Raw genomic sequence first — 21,479 nt, forward strand, 5'->3', positions numbered from 1 at the left:
TACATATATTTAACCAAAGTTTTGGTTTGTAGAATAGCTCTAATTATATCTTTGATTATACATATATTAACCAAAGTTTTGTTTTGTAGAATAGCTCTAATTATATCTTTGATTATACATATATTAACCAAAGTTTTGTTTTGTAGAATAGCTGTAATTATATGTTATGAAGCTTTCTTGTTTGAACAATTTTTATTTTAAGTATATGTGCAGTGATTTTTCTGGGTACTGAGGAAAATTTCAATGCGGCAATTTTTGCATATAAACTGTATATGGTTGGAACAACATAACTCCATTTGAGAAAAATTGGTAAATATATTTGAAGACAATGACTGGAGCTAAACCTGCTTTTTCGAAAGATCTCCATTGTTCACCTGCAAAAGTGAAACAAATTATGATTCACCAATAATTTACAGTTCCAGTGATTTGTTTGTTAATTGGGGGCCATGACAAGCCCTTCCAACCCAGACACTGGGGTATTCTATACAAAGGAGGTACAAACCTGCACTTGTAATTGTCCTGATTTAGAGGACCCACGTGACACATGGCTGTGTGGTGTCCAGGTTTTTTGACTCAGTTGAGACAGTCATTTATGCAATCACTTTTTCTCTCTAAAAATGATCACAAACTTTCCTGTGCAAAAAGATGTTTATGATGTGTTTATACATTAAATTGAATTTTTATCAAACATTATAAACATCCAAATAGTTACTGATACATTAATGATCATCATGTTATAAAGGGACGTAACTCTGTGACTGGACATATGTTTAAACAGGCCAGTAAGGAAATCAGTAACTCATATAGTTTTAGCAGGGAACAAGGCATTATGATTCACTCTGTTTGATTCAGTTATGGGTCTGGTTATTATCAATTGATTAGCTTATTTTCCCATTTTTTATCTTGGAATCAGTTAATGGTTTTAGCTTGTGATAATTACTTTGACAAGAATATGGAAGTCTAGTATTGGCTAAAGCATAGTTAGATATACCTGTTGAGATGCTATGAAATATGTAAGAGGCAAGTTATTCTGTTGTCTAACAACTCTGCTGATATATCAACATCAGAACATTTTTCTACTGTGAAGATCAGAAGGAGAGAGAGGGGGGTGTCATTATATAATTACTGTGGTAAGATATCTAATTATGAAATACAATGTTAATTTTTTTTTATTCAGGCCTAGAAGATTACATGGACTACCTCCTATCTAACACAGAATCTTCCTCCAACTCAATGGTGGTAAGTTTTGGACCTTTCACTCTTAGTCTGTTTTTCTGCCATTAAATTTATGACCTGGAATTATGCTGTCTTGCAAAGCCATTGTCTCCACATACATATGCAATTCTCTTTTTCTGACTGTAAATTAAAGGACCATAAATGAAGGGAAACATTCTGTTACTTAGGTAATAATAGATACACACTGGGATTCTAGTAATGACACTTTAATTTGTAATGCTTAATTGTAAAAGTAACAAAATAAAAACTTGAGAGAAAGCCAACATTATGTTTGAGAGGATTTTACTGTAAAGGATGAGAGGTATAGACTGTACAGGGTGAGAGGATGAGACTATAGGGTGAGAGGATGAGACAGTACAAGATGAAAGGATGAGTCTGTAAAGGATATGGATATGAGACTGTACAGAATGAGAAGATGAGACTGTACAGGTTGGGAGGATGAGACTGTACAGGTTAAGGGGATGAGACTGTACAGGTTGGAGGATGAGACTGTACAGGATGAGAAGATGAGACTGTACAGGATGAGAAGATGAGACTGTACAGGTTGGGAGGATGAGACTGTACAGGTTAAGGGGATGAGACTGTACATGATGAGAAGATGAGAATGTATAGGTTGGGAGGATGAGACTGTACAGGTTAAGGGGATGAGACTGTACAGGTTGAAGGATGAGACTGTACAGGATGAGAAGATGAGAATGTACAGGTTGGAGGATGAGACTGTACATGATGAGAGGATAGGACTACATGATGAGATGATGAGAATTTACATGTTGGGGGGATGATACTGTACATGATGAGAGGATGAGACTGTATATGATGAGAAGATGAGAATGTACAGGTTGGAGGATGAGACTGTACAGAATGAGAAGATGAGACTGTACAGGTTGGGAGGATGAGACTGTACAGGTTAAGGGGATGAGACTGTACAGGATGAGAAGATGAGACTGTACATGATGAGAGGATAGGACTACATGATGAGATGAAGAGAATTTACATGTTGGGGGGATGAGACTGTACATGATGAGAAGATAGGACTACATGATGAGAGGTTTAGACAGTACAGGCTGAAGAGATGAGACTGTACATGATGAGATGATGAGAATGTACATGTTGGGGGGTGGGGGGTGGGGGCAGGGGAATGAGACTGTACATGATGAGAGGATGGGACTCTACAGGATGACAAGATGAGACTGTACATGATGAGAGGATAGGACTACAGGATGAGAGGTTTAAACAGTACAGGTTGTGGGGATGAGACTGTAAAGAATGAGAAGATGAGAATGTACAGGTTGGAGGATCAGACTATACATGATGAGATGATGAGAATGTACATGTTGGGGGGATGAGACTGTACATGATGAGAGGATGGGTCTGTACAGGATGACAAGATGAGACTGTACATGATGAGAGGATGGGACTACAGGATGAGAGGTTTAGACAATACAGGATGAAGAGATGAGACTGTACCTGTTGAGAGGAGGAGATTGTACAGAAAGTTGTCCTTTGTAGGAAGGAAAGGCCTTGGACCTGGCGACACCCAAGATTGACAAAGCCTTAGAACTCTTTAAACGGAAGGCAATACAGTCTAGCTCAGACACCAGTAATGCACTGGTGTCAGAGTCCGAACTGGACAAGAGTACAGACAAACAGGTTAGTAGATTAGCTGAATATAAACATATACATATATGATATTGTACAATTGTACTTATCACTAGTGTGGTCCTGGATGAGATTGGCCTGGAAGAAATAGGGATACCCAACGTCTAATGATAAAGGTTAAAGGCCATTTAAGTTTTTTTAAGACAGTATTAGAAATCACTTGGGATACCGAGCATCTAATAATATAGGTTAAAGGTTATTAATGTTTTTATTAGACAGCATTAGAAATCTCTTCGGGTACCCAGCATCTAATAATATAGGTTAAAGGTCATTAATGTTTTTATAAGACAGCATTAGAAATCACTTTGGGTATCCAACATCTAATGATATAAGTTAATGTTCCTTAATATTTTTATTAGACAGCATTAGAAATCATTTTTATCATACAACACACCTGTTTTTAATATTTCGGTACATTGTTCTGAAATTTTTAGTTTTCACTTGAAAATTGGAACAACTAACAAAAAAAGAATGTGGGTCACCAACAAATAAATATAGATATAAAATATTAACTTCTGGGTGAGGTGAGGTGAATTGGTTCAGGATTTTCTTCAAATAAACAGAAAAGGAATTTTTGAAATTGAATTAGCTCCCTTCGCACACTTAGGCAACTGAATTGTAGAAAAAGTAGTATATAATTCCTGTCCTAGGTTTTAAGTCTAGATTGAGTGGCTACAAAATAAAATTATTTTTTAAATGAAAGTATTTTCAATTATAATTCTTGGAAAAGACTTGTCAATCATAATTGAAACTAAAGTTACACTAGTACATATGTTTTTATTATATTTACTTCTTGTTACATTCAACTGAACGATCATGGAAGAAATGGTGTTCAGAAAAGAAAAAATTGTTATTGTAAACTATTGCTTAATGTCACATACAGGAATCCTTTGTAAAATATTGCTTAATGTCATGGACAGGAATCCTTTGTAAACTATTGCTTAATGTCATGGACAGGAATCCTTTGTAAACTATTGCTTAATGTCACAGACAGGAATCCTTTGTAAACTATTGCTTAATGTCATGGACAGGAATCCTTTGTAAACTATTGCTTAATGTCACAGACAGGAATCCTTTGTAAAATATTGCTTAATGTCATGGACAGGAATCCTTTGTAAACTATTGCTTAATGTCATGGACAGGAATCCTTTGTAAACTATTGCTTAATGTCACAGACAGGAATCCTTTGTAAACTATTGCTTAATGTCATGGACAGGAATCCTTTGTAAACTATTGCTTAATGTCACAGATAGGAATCCTTTGTAAACTATTGCTTAATGTCATGGACAGGAATCCTTTGTAAACTATTGCTTAATGTCACAGACAGGAATCCTTTGTAAACTATTGCTTAATGTCATGGACAGGAATCCTTTGTAAACTATTGCTTAATGTCACAGACTTGCTTTATGTCCTGGAAAGGAGTCCATTTATTGCTTTATGTCCTGGAAAGGAGTCTAGTTATTGCTTTATGTCATGGAAAGGAGTCCAGTTATTGCCCTTGTCATTGAATAGAGTCCAGTTATTGCTTTATGTCATGGAAAGGAGTCCAGTTATTGCCCTTGTCATTGAAAAGAGTCCAGTTATTGCTTTGTCATGGAAAGGAGTCCAGTTATTGCTTTATGTCATGGACAGGAGTCCATTTATTGCTTTATGTCATGGAAAGGAGTCCAGTTATTGCTTTATGTCCTGGAAAGGAGTCAGTCCATTTATTGCTTTATGTCCTGGAAAGGAGTCCAGTTATTGCTTTATGTCCTGGAAAGGAGTCCAGTTATTGCCCTTGTAAGTGGAGTCCAGTTATTGCCCTTGTCATTGAAAAGAGTCCAGTTATTGCTTTGTCATGGAAAGGAGTCCAGTTATTGCTTTATGTCCTGGAAAGGAGTCCATTTATTGCTTTATGTCATGGAAAGGAGTCCATTTATTGCTTTATGTCATGGAAAGGAGTCCAGTTATTGCTTTATGTCCTGGAAAGGAGTCCATTTATTGCTTTATGTCCTGGAAAAGAGTCCAGTTATTGCTTTGTCATGGGAAGGAGTCCAGTTATTGCTTTATGTCCTGGAAAGGAGTCCAGTTATTGCTTTATGTCCTGGAAAGGAGTCCAGTTATTGCTTTATGTCCTGGAAAGGAGTCCATTTATTGCTTTATGTCCTGGAAAGGAGTCAGTCCATTTATTGCTTTATGTCCTGGAAAGGAGTCCATTTATTGCTTTATGTCCTGGAAAGGAGTCAGTCCATTTATTGCTTTATGTCCTGGAAAGGAGTCAGTCCAGTTATTGCTTTATGTCATGGAAAGGAGTCCATTTATTGCTTTATGTCCTGGAAAGGAGTCCAGTTATTGCTTTATGTCCTGGAAAGGAGTCCAGTTATTGCCCTTGTCATTGAAAAGAGTCCAGTTATTGCCCTTGTCATGGAAAGGAGTCCAGTTATTGCTTTATGTCATGGAAAGGAGTCCAGTTATTGCTTTATGTCATGGAAAGGAGTCCATTTATTGCTTTATGTCCTGGAAAGGAGTCCATTTATTGCTTTATGTCCTGGAAAGGAGTCCAGTTATTGCTTTATGTCCTGGAAAGGAGTCCAGTTATTGCTTTATGTCATTGAAAAGAGTCCAGTTATTGCTCTGTCATGGAAAGGAGTCCAGTTATTGCTTTATGTCATTGAAAGGAGTCCATTTATTGCTTTATGTCCTGGAAAGGAGTCAGTCCATTTATTGCTTTATGTCCTGGAAAGGAGTCAGTCCATTTATTGCTTTATGTCCTGGAAAGGAGTCAGTCCAGTTATTGCTTTATGTCCTGGAAAGGAGTCCAGTTATTGCTTTATGTCCTGGAAAGGAGTCCAGTTTATTGCATTTATTGCTTTATGTCATGGAAAAGGAGTCCAGTTATTGCTTTATGTCCTGGAAAGGAGTCCAGTCCATTTATTGCTTTATGTCCTGGAAAGGAGTCCAGTTATTGCTTTATGTCCTGGAAAGGAGACCAGTTATTGCTTTATGTCCTGGAAAGGAGAGTCCATTTATTGCTTTGCTTTATGTCATGTCCAGTTAATGTCATGGAAAGGAGTCAGTCCATTTATTGCTTTATGTCATGGAAAGGAGTCCATTTATTGCTTTATGTCCTGGAAAGGAGTCAGTCCATTTATTGCTTTATGTCCTGGAAAGGAGTCAGTCCATTTATTGCTTTATGTCCTGGAAAGGAGTCCAGTTATTGCTTTATGTCATGGAAAGGAGTCAGTCCATTTATTGCTTTATGTCATGGAAAGGAGTCCAGTTATTGCTTTATGTCCTGGAAAGGAGTCAGTCCATTTATTGCTTTATGTCCTGGAAAGGAGTCCAGTTATTGCTTTATGTCCTGGAAAGGAGTCAGTCCATTTATTGCTTTATGTCCTGGAAAGGAGTCAGTCCATTTATTGCTTTATGTCCTGGAAAGGAGTCAGTCCATTTATTGCTTTATGTCCTGGAAAGGAGTCAGTCCATTTATTGCTTTATGTCCTGGAAAGGAGTCAGTCCATTTATTGCTTTATGTCCTGGAAAGGAGTCAGTCCATTTATTGCTTTATGTCCTGGAAAGGAGTCAGTCCATTTATTGCTTTATGTCCTGTTAAGGATTCAGTCAATTTATTTCTTTATGTCCTGGAAAGGAGTCAGTCCATTTATTGCTTTATGTCCTGGAAAGGAGTCCAGTTATTGCTTTATGTCCTGGAAAGGAGTCCAGTTATTGCTTTATGTCCTGGAAAGGAGTCCATTTATTGCTTTATGTCCTGGAAAGGAGTCCAGTTATTGCTTTATGTCATGGAAAGGAGTCCATTTATTGCTTTATGCCCTGGAAAGGAGTCCAGTTATTGCTTTGTCATGGGAAGGAGTCCATTTATTGCTTTATGTCCTGGAAAGGAGTCAGTCCATTTATTGCTTTATGTCCTGGAAAGGAGTCCAGTTATTGCTTTATGTCCTGGAAAGGAGTCCAGTTATTGCTTTATGTCATGGAAAGGAGTCCAGTTATCGCCCTTGTCATTAAAAAGAGTCCAGTTATTGCTTTCTCATTGAAAGGAGTCCAGTTATTGCTTTATGTCATGGACAGGAGTCCAGTTATTGCCCTTGTCATTGAAAAGAGTCCAGTTATTGCTTTGTCATGGGAAGGAGTCCAGTTATTACTTTATGTCATTGAAAGGAGTCCATTTCATTAACCAGTGTAGATTATCATAAATGATTAGTATCAAACTCATATTACTTTCTCAGACAATAAAACTTCAAACTTTCTGTGTGAAACAGATAATACAACGAGGAAACTTTCTGTGTGAAACAGATAATACAACGAGGAAACTTTCTGTGTGAAACAGATAATACAACGAGGAAACTTTCTGTGTGAAACAGATAATACAACGAGGAAACTTTCTGTGTGAAACAGATAATACAACGAGGAAACTTTCTGTGTGAAACAGATAATACAACGAGGAAACTTTCTGTGTGAAACAGATAATACAACGAGGAAACTTTCTGTGTGAAACAGATAATACAACGAGGAAACTTTCTGTGTGAAACAGATAATACAACGAGGAAACTTTCTGTGTGAAACAGATAATACAACGAGGAAACTTTCTGTGTGAAACAGATAATACAACGAGGAAACTTTCTGTGTGAAACAGATAATACAACGAGGAAACTTTCTGTGTGAAACAGATAATACAACGAGGAAACTTTCTGTGTGAAACAGATAATACAACGAGGAAACTTTCTGTGTGAAACAGATAATACAATGAGGAAACTTTCTGTGTGAAACAGATAATACAATGAGGAAACTTTCTGTGTGAAACAGATAATACAATGAGGATATTTGACTTTATCTTCTTGTAAATCTTATATGTCATATGTAAAGAGAGAATGTCAATAAAATGTTGATATTTTTACATTTAAATACTGTTTGCTCCCTGCTAAGAACAGTGTTTAAAACTATGAAGAATTTCGATGTAGTGATATCCATTCTGATTGGTCAAAACATAGAGTTACATCATCTCAGGAAAATTTATACCATCACTGGTAAAATTGTACCTGGTAAAGTGATATCATCTCTTGAAAACTTGTACTAATGCTGATATAGTGATGTAATCTATTGTAAAGTTATATCATCTTTGGAAAATGTGTCATCTTTGGAAAAGTCATATCATCTCCGGAAGATTCATCATCCTTTGAAAAGTATATCATCACTGGAAAAGTTATATCATCACTGGAAAAGTTACATCATTTCTAAAAAGAATGATGATATGTTTCTTACATCGTCATTGCAGTGAACAAATTGATATACTTTTTTGTATATTTTAATGGCAAAATTGATATGAGACTAATTATGAAGTTATGTAAAAGTTGATGGCATCCTTGTTCTCACAAGAAAATAGATCACGCATTGTATGTAGAAGGAAATATTGTTTTCAAAAAATTTCATCTTTATTTATAGAACACAAGCGTCATGTCTGAACAAAATCGACGTCTGATGATCTTGGAACAACAGATCGCGAACCTGTTGCAGCCATCTAGGTCAAAGGTCAGTGTAATTTTTTTTTCTCTTATAATAAAATCGCCCCTAAATCTATGTAATTAGAAGTCAGATTGTCAGTCATTGATAGAAACTGAAAACATGACATTGTGATTTCATTGATTTTTATGATTTAAGGTTTTTACGTAATTTTTGATTTTCCAGATTATCAAAATAAATCATAGTGAGTTGTGTAACAGAGGACTTGACCTCATGTCAGACATATTTCAATATTGTTGTAAAATTTTATCTTTCAATTTCAAAATTAGTCCAAACTAGGAAATTCTCAGAATTTTTGTGATTTCTTTGTTTTTACATTTTTTTCAGTTTACTGTGTTAAGCAGTATAGAATAACTATTGTGTAAAACTGCCTATTTATAGCTACATGGTTACAATCTTAGTTAATAATTCTTCAAAAAGAACATTTTGAGCAGAGATATTCTTCTATTTACCAACAAACTCTAAAATGACCAAAACAAATTTGATGTTAAATTTAAAAATGTCACATTTTGAATTTTTTTTATCAAGGATTTAAAAATCTATTGTCACTTTCTTCAACAAAAATATCTTAAAAAATGATTACATATATTTGCAGACTGTATCAGATGGACAAACGAGTTCTTCTGATGCTATCACCAGACTTGTGGCTGAAAGAGGTAAGTGTTGAGTTCTTGATACTTACAGCTGTGACAGTGATACTGATCAAAGGTGACTGAGGAGAATCTAGTCGCAAGTGTAAACAAAAACAAGGATGATTGTAACCAAACTTTGTGTGTCAGAGTCAAATTAAGATGAATTTGCTGGTAGCAAACTAAATCTTTCAGGTAATATTCAACATTGTTAAATATGTCTCAATCTTCATGTGTGATTTGAGTTAATATTGTCTTGATTTAGGTGAACATTTTATTTTTTTATATTTAGTTAGTCATATTTTCATATCAATTAGTCACATCATCACATCAGGTAGTCACATCGAATCCAATTAGCTATATCCAGTTTGTCATATTATGTTATTCAGTGAGTCATATATATCTAGTTAGTCATATCATATGCAATTATTCATATTACCATATCTAGTTAATCATATCGTATCATATCTAGTTAGTCATATCATATCTTGTTAGTCATATCATATCTTGTTAGTCATATCATATTATCATATCTAGTTAGTCATGTTATCATATCTAGTTAGTCATATCATATTATCATATCTAATTATTCATATCATAGGCAATTAGTCATATTATCATATCTAGTTAGTGATGTTATCATATCTAGTTAGTCATATCATATTATCATATCTAATTATTCATATCATAGGCAATTAGTCATATTATCATATCTAATTAGTGATGTTATCATATCTAGTTAGTCATATCATATTATCATATCTAATTATTCATATCATAGGCAATTACTCATATTATCTTATCCAGTTAGTCATATTATCTTATCCAGTTAGTCATGTTATCATATCTAGTTAGTCATGTTATCATATCTAGTTAGTCATATCATATTATCATATCTAATTATTCATATCATAGGCAATTACTCATATTATCTTATCTAGTTAGTCATGTTATCATATCTAGTTAGTGATGTTATCATATCTAGTTAGTCATATTATCTTATCCAGTTAGTCATGTTATCATATCTAGTTAGTCACATTATCCCTTCCAGTTGGCTTTGTTCTTTTATTCTGTTAGTCATATTATCTTATTCAGTTGTTAGATGATCAAATCTAGTTAGTGATATCATAATTTCTAATTAACCAGTGCAATTATATGCAGTTAACCATGCTATCATATTCCGTTAACCAGCTGGGATTATATGGTATAGCAATATAAAAATGTAATCTCAAAGCTGAGTTTGAGCTTGACCAGCTGACTCTAGTTGACAGCTTGTGGTCAGTGTTGCTTGCTCCTTACACTGGTAATGACCAAACATTAGTGTGAAAATCTTGTTTGTCGCTTAGAGCTCCATCCCAGAATCAAATTAGGGTTTCTAATGTCTGTCCCTATTGTAGTCTGGAGACAAAACAGGCTATCTTCTGTCTTCATTCAGTGTTCTTGCTAGATTTGAACAAGACTCAGCTTTGGTAACAAAAACTGTCAGAAGGTATTTATGTTTTCAATGTCCTATCAGGTCAACTATGATTGAATTTCTGTTATGTCATGTCCTGGTGGAAGGGTTAAAAGGGTCACACATGTATGGGAATAGGGGAAGGGGTATTCATGTCTTTTCTAACATTTTCTTTTCCTAAATTCACCAATTCAGTGTGAAAGTATTTGTTTTATTGAAAGAAAATATGAAAACAAAGAAATTTTGACAAATTTGGTATATATGAGAACTTCTGTCCATTTAATTATCTAACAAAGCATAATTGTTTAATTGGTTCAGTTTCTATAGAGAATTATTTAGATTGTGGCCATGCTGGGAGGTAGTGAATATATCAATGTAATCAGTATATTGTAGCAGATTTTATTTAAGTTACTCTTATCAGAACACAGTGTTATTTGTTGATATAAATCATCATTCTCATCTAGCTTTCCTATATACATATATATGTACCAGGTATTTGGCCAAAGTATGCATGAGATTTCCTCAGTGTAACTGGTTTGGTGGGTTGTACCCTCATCAACACTGTGTGTAGGACAATGATTCCTTCAAGTTGTCACCTCAGTGTAACTGGTTTGGTGGGTTGTACCCTCATCAACACTGTCTCCAGGACAATGATTCCTTCAAGTTGTCGCCTCAGTGTTACTGGTTTGGTGGGGTGTACCCTCATCAACACTGTGTGTAGGACAATGATTCCTTCAAGTTGTCACCTCAGTGTAACTGGTTTGGTATGTTGTACCCTCATCAACACCGTCTCCAGGACAGTGATTCCTTTAAGTTGTCACCTCAGTGTAACTGGTTTGGTGGGTTGTATCCTCATCAACACTGTGTGTAGGACAATGATTCCTTCAAGTTGTCACCTCAGTGTAACTGGTTTGGTGGGTTGTACCCTCATCAACACTGTCTCCAGGACAATGATTCCTTCAAGTTGTCACCTCAGTGTAACTGGTTTGGTGGGTTGTACCCTCATCAACACCGTCTCCAGGACAGTGATTCCTTTAAGTTGTCACCTCAGTGTAACTGGTTTGGTGGGTTGTATCCTCATCAACACTGTGTGTAGGACAATGATTCCTTCAAGTTGTCACCTCAGTGTAACTGGTTTGGTGGGTTGTACCCTCATCAACACTGTGTGTAGGACAATGATTCCTTCAAGTTGTCACCTCAGTGTAACTGGTTTGGTGGGTTGTACCCTCATCAACACTGTCTCCAGGACAATGATTCCTTCAAGTTGTCACCTCAGTGTAACTGGTTTGGTGGGTTGTACCCTCATCAACACTGTCTCCAGGACAATGATTCCTTCAAGTTGTCACCTCAGTGTAACTGGTTTGGTGGGTTGTACCCTCATCAACACCGTCTCCAGGACAGTGATTCCTTTAAGTTGTCACCTCAGTGTAACTGGTTTGGTGGGTTGTACCCTCATCAACACTGTGTGTAGGACAATGATTCCTTCAAGTTGTCACCTCAGTGTAACTGGTTTGGTGGGTTGTACCCTCATCAACACTGTCTCCAGGACAATGATTCCTTCAAATTGTCACCTCAGTGTAACTGGTTTGGTGGGTTGTACCCTCATCAACACTGTCTCCAGGACAATGATTCCTTCAAGTTGTCACCTCAGTGTAACTGGTTTGGTGGGTTGTACCCTCATCAACACCGTCTCCAGGACAGTGATTCCTTTAAGTTGTCACCTCAGTGTAACTGGTTTGGTGGGTTGTACCCTCATCAACACTGTGTGTAGGACAATGATTCCTTCAAGTTGTCACCTCAGTGTAACTGGTTTGGTGGGTTGTACCCTCATCAACACTGTCTCCAGGACAATGATTCCTTCAAATTGTCACCTCAGTGTAACTGGTTTGGTGGGTTGTACCCTCATCAACACTGTGTGTAGGACAATGATTCCTTCAAGTTGTCACCTCAGTGTAACTGGTTTGGTGGGTTGTACCCTCATCAACACTGTCTCCAGGACAGTGATTCCTTCAAGTTGTCACTTTGCTGTTTCTGCTTCACCTACTGGTTACACATGTTTTTCTAAAAGTTGTATAAAGTATAAATAAAACATTAGCGGGAACAGTATCAGAATGTGTCCTGAAGTCTTATGTGTTCTCATAATTTAATCAGACATCGTCCAGACTGATGAAAGTGATGATGCAGGATCAGGAAACTCTCAACAAGATCAAACAAGCAGAGGTCGTAAGGGCAAAAGGTCACGTAGGTCACGTATCCCTGGATACCGTAAACCAACAGCATCGTCCCGGGCCAAATTGGAATCCCCAGAGACTCACAGGTAAGAAAGTAATAAGTTTCCGTACAAAAATTGTCAAGACCATCATGTCTTGTCAGTGTGATTGTAGACAGTTGTAAGCGTTCAGACTTGGTTTGTAGAATGGATGCAGGCACTGCTGTCACTAAAGATCATTCACTATTCAATCAGAGAGCACAACAGTCTCCATGAATTGAATTTGAAGGAAGTAAACAAAATATGGAAAAGTGCAAAAAAAATATGATGTTTATTGTTTTATAACTTATTGAATTGATTGCGAATCAGTTTTAGAAATATAGGGTTTAGAAATCTAGCCAGGATATTGAATGCATATTATACTGTTTGTAATGATGTTTTTGCCTATCAGGACGATGTCTGCAGTTGAGCTCTATCTAAAGTCATCATGTTATGTTAAGAATTGTAAATCCAGCCTACAAATTCTACAGACTTTTTACTGAAAGTGTCATGTTGTCAGCATCACTATGTATATAACAATATGTCTAGGTATTAAAAGTTCTTTTGACTTTTAACGTGTACATGTATATATTTTTCTGGTTATCATTTTCTTACAAATTAATTCATTTCATGCTGTATGGCAACATGAATCTCCCCACCTGAAAAATGTGTTACTATAAAAAAAAATCTTGTCATCTTGTCAGTGTAATTATAATTCCAGAACATCCATAAAGAAAAAAAAAAGAAAAAAAATATGCATAAAAATACTATCTTAATGATGTCCTCACTTTCAATGCCAAAATACATGAAAACATATTACAAATGACATTCTTGCTCTCAGTTCCAATAATTATCACTTTTCTTCAAAAAAAAAGGAAAGAAATAGATTAAGAAAGGAAAAATAAGTGTGATAATGAATAGGTTGGGTAGATAAGGAAAATGACAGTTATTTTAAACAATAAAGTAATGAGGTTGAAGGAGTTTCATGTCAGCTCTGGAACATCTGCTGGCAGCTCCTGATGAAACATATTAATACACAAATTGGTTCTGTGACAGGATGAATTGGTCCTTGTTTTTTCTTTTCTTTCTCTTTTGTTTTTTTTATTTTTTGAGAATTATCAGTCTAGCACCTTACACCTAAATTTGCATTATTAGCCATGCTTCAATAAACAGAAAGATTATGTTTCCAGGATCTGACATTTGATATTTGTAGATTAGATTTGTGATTACCTCTATAGAACAGAAGTTTAGATCAGTGTTAAAGTCTTTAATGTTTTAAGAAAACTGATTACCATATCAGGTGCTGGTATCGTGAGTATTCTTATGTATGCTTTCATTCTTGAATTTGAGAACAACCAACAAAAATGGTGTTATAAAATGTAACATTTTTTATTCCCAATTCTCTAATTCAGGAATGTATGAGTGTTAACAGAGTAATGCCCCTTTGCATTTTTTTTTATCCGACCCTGTAATTATGATAATTTGGACAATACATACAGATTTTGATTAGACTCTGTATACAGCCTTATATCAATAAGCTTTCCTGACTTTGACAATGGGGCTAATTCAGTTGTAGGGTCTATGGGCCTTTACACTTTCATTTCCATCGGACCTTGTGCACACAATAACCGGAGTACATATGAACTGAATTGGATGAAACGTGGGTTGCAGCTTAATATCCATAATATCTTGTATGAGATTAATAAGGGGACTGATTTGAATGCCACTTACATAGCTGTGCCACTTTGCAGTATAAGTTCAGTTGAGATCAGTGAGATAAGTGTTTAGGGATATTGACCTCTTGTTTATATTTTGCTTTTGATTAAATTGAGATTAAGAGAGAAAACTCACTATCAGATGACAATATGACAGGAACACCTTGAGGGCTCAGCATACAACACAAACAATTACAATGATAGTAGAATAAAAATTCTTATAACACAACCAGTAGAAGCTGAAGGTGTGACATTTTGACAACAACACTGTCACCTTTGGCAGACAAATGATCAGTGTGAAGTGTTGTATCACTCACATATGTAGTGTATACAAAATGGTAAGAAATCTACTAATTTTGCCTGTACTATAATTCTATGTACACTAAGTGAGAAAATAGTGTGATGAAATGGGGAAAAGATTATAGAAAAATTACACAATATAGTGACAATTTACTGTGCCCAATTTGACTGTGGTTTGTTGAAGACTTTATAGTAGATGTACAAGTGATGATCGACAATCATAGTCTGAACTATGAAAATGCTTAATGATACACTGACACTTGGATTACATTGTAAAAATACATAAGAAGTTCACGTCATGAAAAATTTGTAAGATCTCTGATTTCTTTGAGGATACACTATCTAGAGAAAGGATGGACTGCGTCTGGCTGTGATGCAGTGATCATGTGTGTCACTGCTCTGTATGATAGCAAGTATTGCTGTTACATGTCAAGCTTTAAGCACCAATGACTTTTCTATCTTTCCAGCTGATTCATGGATTCATAAGTTTTAATCTGTCTAATCCAGTCCCTGTACAATCTAGACACCCCCATAAACTGACCAGTCCCATCACTGTTACACCCCCATAAACTGACCAGTCCCTGTGTAATCAAGACACCCCCATAAACTGACCAGTCCCATCACTGTTACAGCAGATCATGTTTAATCTGTCTAATTCAGTCCCTGTGTAATCTAGACACCCCCATAAACTGACCAGTCCCATCACTGTTACAACAGATCATGTTTAATCTGTCTAATCCAGTCCCTGTACAATCTAGACAACCCCGTAAACTGACCAGTCCCATCACTGTTACACCCCCATAAACTGACCAGTCCCTGTGTAATCTAGACACCCCCATAAACTGACCAGTCCCATCACTGTTACAACAGATCATGTTTAATCTGTCTAATCCAGTCCCTGTACAATCTAGACACCCCCGTAAACTGACCAGTCCCATCACTGTTACACCCCCATAAACTGACCAGTCCCTGTGTAATCTAGACACCCCCATAAACTGGCCAGTCCCATCACTGTTACAACAGATCATGTTGAATCTGTCTAATCCAGTCCCTGTACAATCTAGACACCCCCGTAAACTGACCAGTCCCATCACTGTTACACCCCCATAAACTGACCAGTCCCTGTGTAATCTAGACACCCCCATAAACTGGCCAGTCCCATCACTGTTACAACAGATCATGTTGAATCTGTCTAATCCAGTCCCTGTACAATCTAGACACCCCCATAAACTGACCAGTCCCTGTATAATCTAGACATCCCGATAAACTGACCAGTCCCATCACTGTACATTCTTTTTGGTCTCTTGTTGTGCCCTTGTTGTGCCCTTGCTATTTTTGGACTGATCAGACATGCAATCATCTTGGTTTTTGACTGTGGCAGATTTTTATTCCTACTTCTCCTGAAGTTCCTTATGGATCTTTCTCTGATTTCATATATAGGTCCCTAGTTCTTTTTTGATGTGGGGGAAAGGGATGGGAACAGGGGATGTCGGGTTGATCATGAAAATCAAAACAGCAAGCAGGTGACCATCTTGGATTTGAGAGTAAGAAACTATTTCTTCAGAGAAATTAAAAAAAAATTGTATGATAAAAAGAAACAATAGAGAAAAGAAGCGGAAAGAAAGAAAACAAATAAAGATCAGACAAGGATGGGTGCCAAGATCCCTCTGGTATATCTAAAAGCTCAGACAAGGATGGATGCCGAGATCCCACTGGTATATCTAAAAGCTCAGACAAGGATGGGTGCCAAGGTCTGTCTGGTATATCTAAAAGCTCAGACAAGGATGGGTGCCAAGATCCCTCTGGTATATCTAAAAGCTCAGACAAGGATGGGTGCCAAGATCCCTCTGGTATATCTAAAAGCTCAGACAAGGATGGGTGCCAAGATCCCTCTGGTATATCTAAAAGCTCAGACAAGGATGGGTGCCAAGGTCTGTCTGGTATATCTAAAAGCTCAGACAAGGATGGGTGCCAAGGTCTGTCTGGTATATCTAAAAGCTCAGACAAGGATGGGTGCCAAGATCCCTCTGGTATATCTAAAAGCTCAGACAAGGATGGGTGCCAAGATCCCACTGGTATATCTAAAAGCTCAGACAAGGATGGGTGCCAAGGTCTGTCTGGTATATCTCAAAGCTCAGACAAGGATGGGTGCCAAGATCCCACTGGTATCTCTAAAAGATCAGACAAGGGAGGGTGCCAAGATCCCTCTGGTATATCTAAAAGCTCAGACAAGGATGGGTGCCAAGATCCCTCTGGTATATATAAAAGCTCAGACAAGGATTGGTGCCAAGATTCCTCTGGTATATCTAACAGATCAAACAAAGGTGGGTGCCAAGATCCTCCTGGAATCTCTAAAATATCAAACAAGGGTGGATGCGAAAGTCCTTCTGATATATCTAAAAGACCAGACAAGGGTGGGTGCCAAGGTCAGTCTGGTATCTCTAAAAGATCAGACAAGGGTGGGTGCCAAGGTCTGTCTGGTATATCTAAAAGATCAAACAAGGGTGGGTGCCAAGTTCTGTCTGGTATATCTAAAAGATCAAACAAGGGTGGGTGCCAAGATCCCTCTGGTATCTCTAAAAGATCAGACAAGGGAGGGTGCCAAGATCTTTCTGGTATCTCTAAAAGATCAAACAAGGGTGGGTGCCAAGTTCTGTCTGGTCTATCTATAAGATCAAACAAGGGTGGGTGCCAAGTTCTGTCTGGTCTATCTATAAGATCAAACAAGGGTGGGTGCCAAGTTCTGTCTGGTCTATCTATAAGATCAAACAAGGGTGGGTGCCAAGGTCTGTTTGGTATATCTAAAATATCAAACAAGGGTGGGTGCCAAGATCCTTCTGGAATCTCTAAAAGATCAAACAAGGGTGGGTGCCAAGATCTTTCTGGTATCTCTAAAAGATCAGACAAGGGAGGGTGCCAAGATCCCTCTGGTATATCTAAAAGCTCAGACAAGGATGGATGCCGAGATCCCACTGGTATATCTAAAAGCTCAGACAAGGGTGGGTGCCAAGGTCAGTCTGGTATCTCTAAAAGATCAGACAAGGGAGGGTGCCAAGATCAGTCTGGGATCTCTAAAAGATCAGACAAGGGAGGGTGCCAAGGTCAGTCTGGTATCTCTAAAAGATCAGACAAGGGTGGGTGCCAAGGTCAGTCTGGTATCTCTTTAAGATCAGACAAGGTTAGGTGCCAAGATCATTGTTGAATCTCTAAAAGATCAGACAAGGATGGGTGCCAAGATCTGTCTGGAATCTCTAAAAGATCAGACAAGGATGGGTGCCAAGATCTGTCTGGAATCTCTAAAAGATCAGACAAGGGAGGGTGCCAAGGTCTGTCTGGTATATCTAAAAGATCAGACAAGGATGGGTGCCAAGATCTGTCTGGAATCTCTAAAAGATCAGACAAGGATGGGTGCCAAGATCTGTCTGGAATCTCTAAAAGATCAGACAAGGGTGGGTGCCAATTATCTTTCTGGGATCTCTTATTTATCTAGTTTGTCATACCCACAGAAAATCAGCTTTAATTTGGCTTGTGTATTAACAAGTTTCTCTACTCCTCACCAAAACTACCATCTGCACCATGGAAAACAGCTTCCCAGTAAGATTTCATTCGAAGTAGAAAAAATAACCCTTCTCTCTGCTGAAAGTTTTTGTAGTCAGATGATTGGTAAGGTCCATGGGACTCTTGTTAAATCTTTACTACTGAACTTTGAGAGCAGGTATATATAGACTGAGAGGTTGCCATCTTGTATTTTGACCAATGAATTTGTAATTGCTAAAGAACTGTTCACATATTTTGTCTTAATAATATACCTATTACTTAATGAGACCAGATATGCTAAATTAACTGAAATAAGTTTGAGGCTGCAATCCAAAACTTCATTCTTTTATTTGTATTTAACTTATGACCTTGAAAGTGGTTCAGTATCATTCATCTAAGCAGTTTTGTTTGTTCTTCTTTATGACTGAACATGCAAGTTTTCTCTTGTTTATTTTGTCTGTTGTTCCGTTGTCAGGCATCTGGCGTCTGGCGTCAACCTTTTCCTTTAAACGAATTCTTCTCAATAACCAGTGAACCAAACGTTTTGATATTTGGGTGATATGTTCCAAAGATCAAGCCAAACAATGTTTGCGAAAACAAATGACCTTTACATGACTTCTTCTCATGAAATAAAAGGCTTTGAGGCATTATATTTGGCTAGCATATTCTCAGATTAAGCCTGACTAAGTTTGTGAAAAGAAATTACTTTGACCTAAGTTCGAGATCACAGGGGTCAAATTTGTTAAAACATTTAAACGACTTCGTCTCATGAACTAAAAAACCCAGAGGCATAATATTTGTCTGGTATGTTTCTAGGATGAAGCCCGGCAAAGTTTGGAAAAGAAATGACCTTGACCTATATTCAAGGTCGCAGTGGTCAAATTTGTTAAAGGACTTCTCATGAACTAAAAGACCTAAAGGCATGATATTTGGATAAGATATATATATTCCAGGTGAGCGCTGTATGCTCATTGGGCCTTTTGTTAATGAATATCTAAGATTTTCGGTTGTTCAATTTCTCTTAAGTGCTGATGAAAACTTTAGTTTGATTAGCGCATTTATGTGTAGCCAAACCCATAGAACTATACATCACTTTTGTTTGAAGTGTTGCTCCCCTATAGATAGTCACAGATAAATAATATTTGGAACAAGAATCAACATTTGATATCTATTTCTCATCACACCATATAATTACTGAGAACCAAGTGTGAATTGTTTTGTTGATATATAACAGTCTTTCTACATTTTCACCTATTAAATCTTTTATAACAGCTGGAATCAAACACTTAAAGCTGGCTAACAAAATTTAATATCTCCTGCTTTCAGCTTGTAGATGCTTTACAATTCTGTGTCAGCGAATCCCAGGACACTGAATTGGGGTTGCTTCATCTCTTTGTATACTTAATGCTTTTTCTCCAGAAATGGTTAAAAATGATATCTAGATATTAAAACAAAAAATCATAAAGAAAATATAATAATTTTGAGTCCTTTAACAACTGCTGCTTGACGCTGTTGATTTCTTACTTTGATACTCTTTATATAAATCTTAGTTTGTGATATAAGGTGCTATTCACTTGTGTGTCTTTGTACAACCATCAGATCTTGATGTTTATTGGTGGTACATGGAATTTTTCCATCTGCATGCCATGTTTAGTAATTCATTCTAATATCATGTGGCACAGTTTAGAATTTAACCAATACTTGAAGTTTTTTTATTAAATTATGCATTATTGAAAATGACGAAGTTTATTAATTTTTTGGTTGAGTACATCTATAATCCCTGTCAGGTTTTTGAGATTTTTTTGACAGGTGTTTGTTTTCGTTTTCTTCAGTGATTTAGATTCGTATTAATTACCATCACTGACCATGTCAAATCAAATGAGGTCAAAACATCTGTGTGATGCAGTGTTATTCATCATTTTGTTATAACCATAGTATAGAAGCTGGTGTTAAAAGGTTCTGATCTCTTTTGTCTTTTCTGCAATCTTTAACAATGATTTTGGTCACACAAGCAGAGAATAGTTGCAGAAATGAGACTACAGTGTAACTTTTCTGGTGGCAGTGTCAATGTCGTTAATATTTCACTCTTAGTTTTGTGTTTAGATTCATTTCTCAAAAAGACAAACTTTAATCAAACGTGATACATCTAGCTTACTGACATGGTCATTGGACACCTCAACACTAATTGTTTACAGAAGATCTTCTAGATTTTACATTCAAGCAACTCTGAAAATAAGGAATGGTGAGAAGCTGGACATTAAACAAATGTGAACTTGTTCTTTGTTGCTTGTAATGTAGAGGTACTATAATGATTAAACCCAAACTATAGTTACATTGTTGTATGGAAATCAAATTACAGCAAATAGATGATGTGATTTTTTTTTTTTTTTTATTTTTTTTTTGTTATTTTTTGTTTTTGTTTGTTTTTGCTTTTTTTTTATGTATTTTTGGGATAAAAGCTTAAGCTTTTGAGGAAGGACTTCAAAGCCTTTTTGGCTTAATTTACTTCAGATTTATTTCATTGTCACATTGAAAAATATATAAAATATCTGAAGAGTTTTTTACTTCCTTCTTGGGACACATAGATAATTATGGGAAAATTTTGGGAAACGAAGAATGTATAAGATTTTCGTGTGTCTTGCAAATTCAATGATTAAATATGACAGCAATATCAATGGTATTTACATATTATTAAGAAAGATTCACTGAGAAATTCAAAATTGTTGGAGGGTGGGGACAGATTTTGCATAGAAATGACCATACTAACAAGGTGGATGCTTAATTCTTTCCAAATTTTGACAATATCTTATATATATTATGCAGGATCTCCAAACTCTCAGCACAATGTGATATATAAAATACTCTAAATGTAGCTACAAAAATATCAGGTCATTTCTCCTTTAATAAGGTCAAGGTTGCAGCAGTTTGTCAAAGTTCTGGAGAAGCACTGGATACATCTTTGTCAGATTTCGGGTTCCCTTTGGTTCCTAGTTGTGCACTTTTGATTTTGGGATTGCATCCTGATAATAAATGAAATGGCTAACAAGGGGCTGTCTTGCATTTTGAATAGGAAATGGCGTTAATTGCTATTCCTTGAATAGTATTGCATGGATCTTTCTCAGATTTCATATGCAGGTACCCTTGGTCTTCCGTTATGCACTTTCAATTTCGGGACAGAAAAACCAAAT

The 21,479-nt window shown here is 36.5% G+C and overlaps 1 protein-coding gene across 1 annotated transcript in view; it reads left to right on the forward strand.

Annotated features, from left to right (window-relative positions):
- Nucleotides 1–21,479, forward strand: part of LOC132555154 (leucine-rich repeat and coiled-coil domain-containing protein 1-like) — a 105,866-nt gene that overhangs the window by 1,688 nt on the left and 82,699 nt on the right. Inside the window, exons 4-8 of the mRNA XM_060219501.1 lie at nucleotides 1,178–1,239; nucleotides 2,746–2,886; nucleotides 8,332–8,418; nucleotides 9,005–9,065; nucleotides 12,643–12,808. Of these exons, the coding sequence (XP_060075484.1) occupies nucleotides 1,178–1,239; nucleotides 2,746–2,886; nucleotides 8,332–8,418; nucleotides 9,005–9,065; nucleotides 12,643–12,808 (517 nt within the window). The remainder of the gene's footprint in view (nucleotides 1–1,177; nucleotides 1,240–2,745; nucleotides 2,887–8,331; nucleotides 8,419–9,004; nucleotides 9,066–12,642; nucleotides 12,809–21,479) is intronic.

Source organism: Ylistrum balloti, unplaced genomic scaffold, assembly GCF_031769215.1.
Source record: "Ylistrum balloti isolate Yb309-2 unplaced genomic scaffold, AGI_CSIRO_Ybal_v1 Utg370456, whole genome shotgun sequence".
In the NCBI taxonomy this organism is placed as follows: domain Eukaryota; kingdom Metazoa; phylum Mollusca; class Bivalvia; order Pectinida; family Pectinidae; genus Ylistrum; species Ylistrum balloti.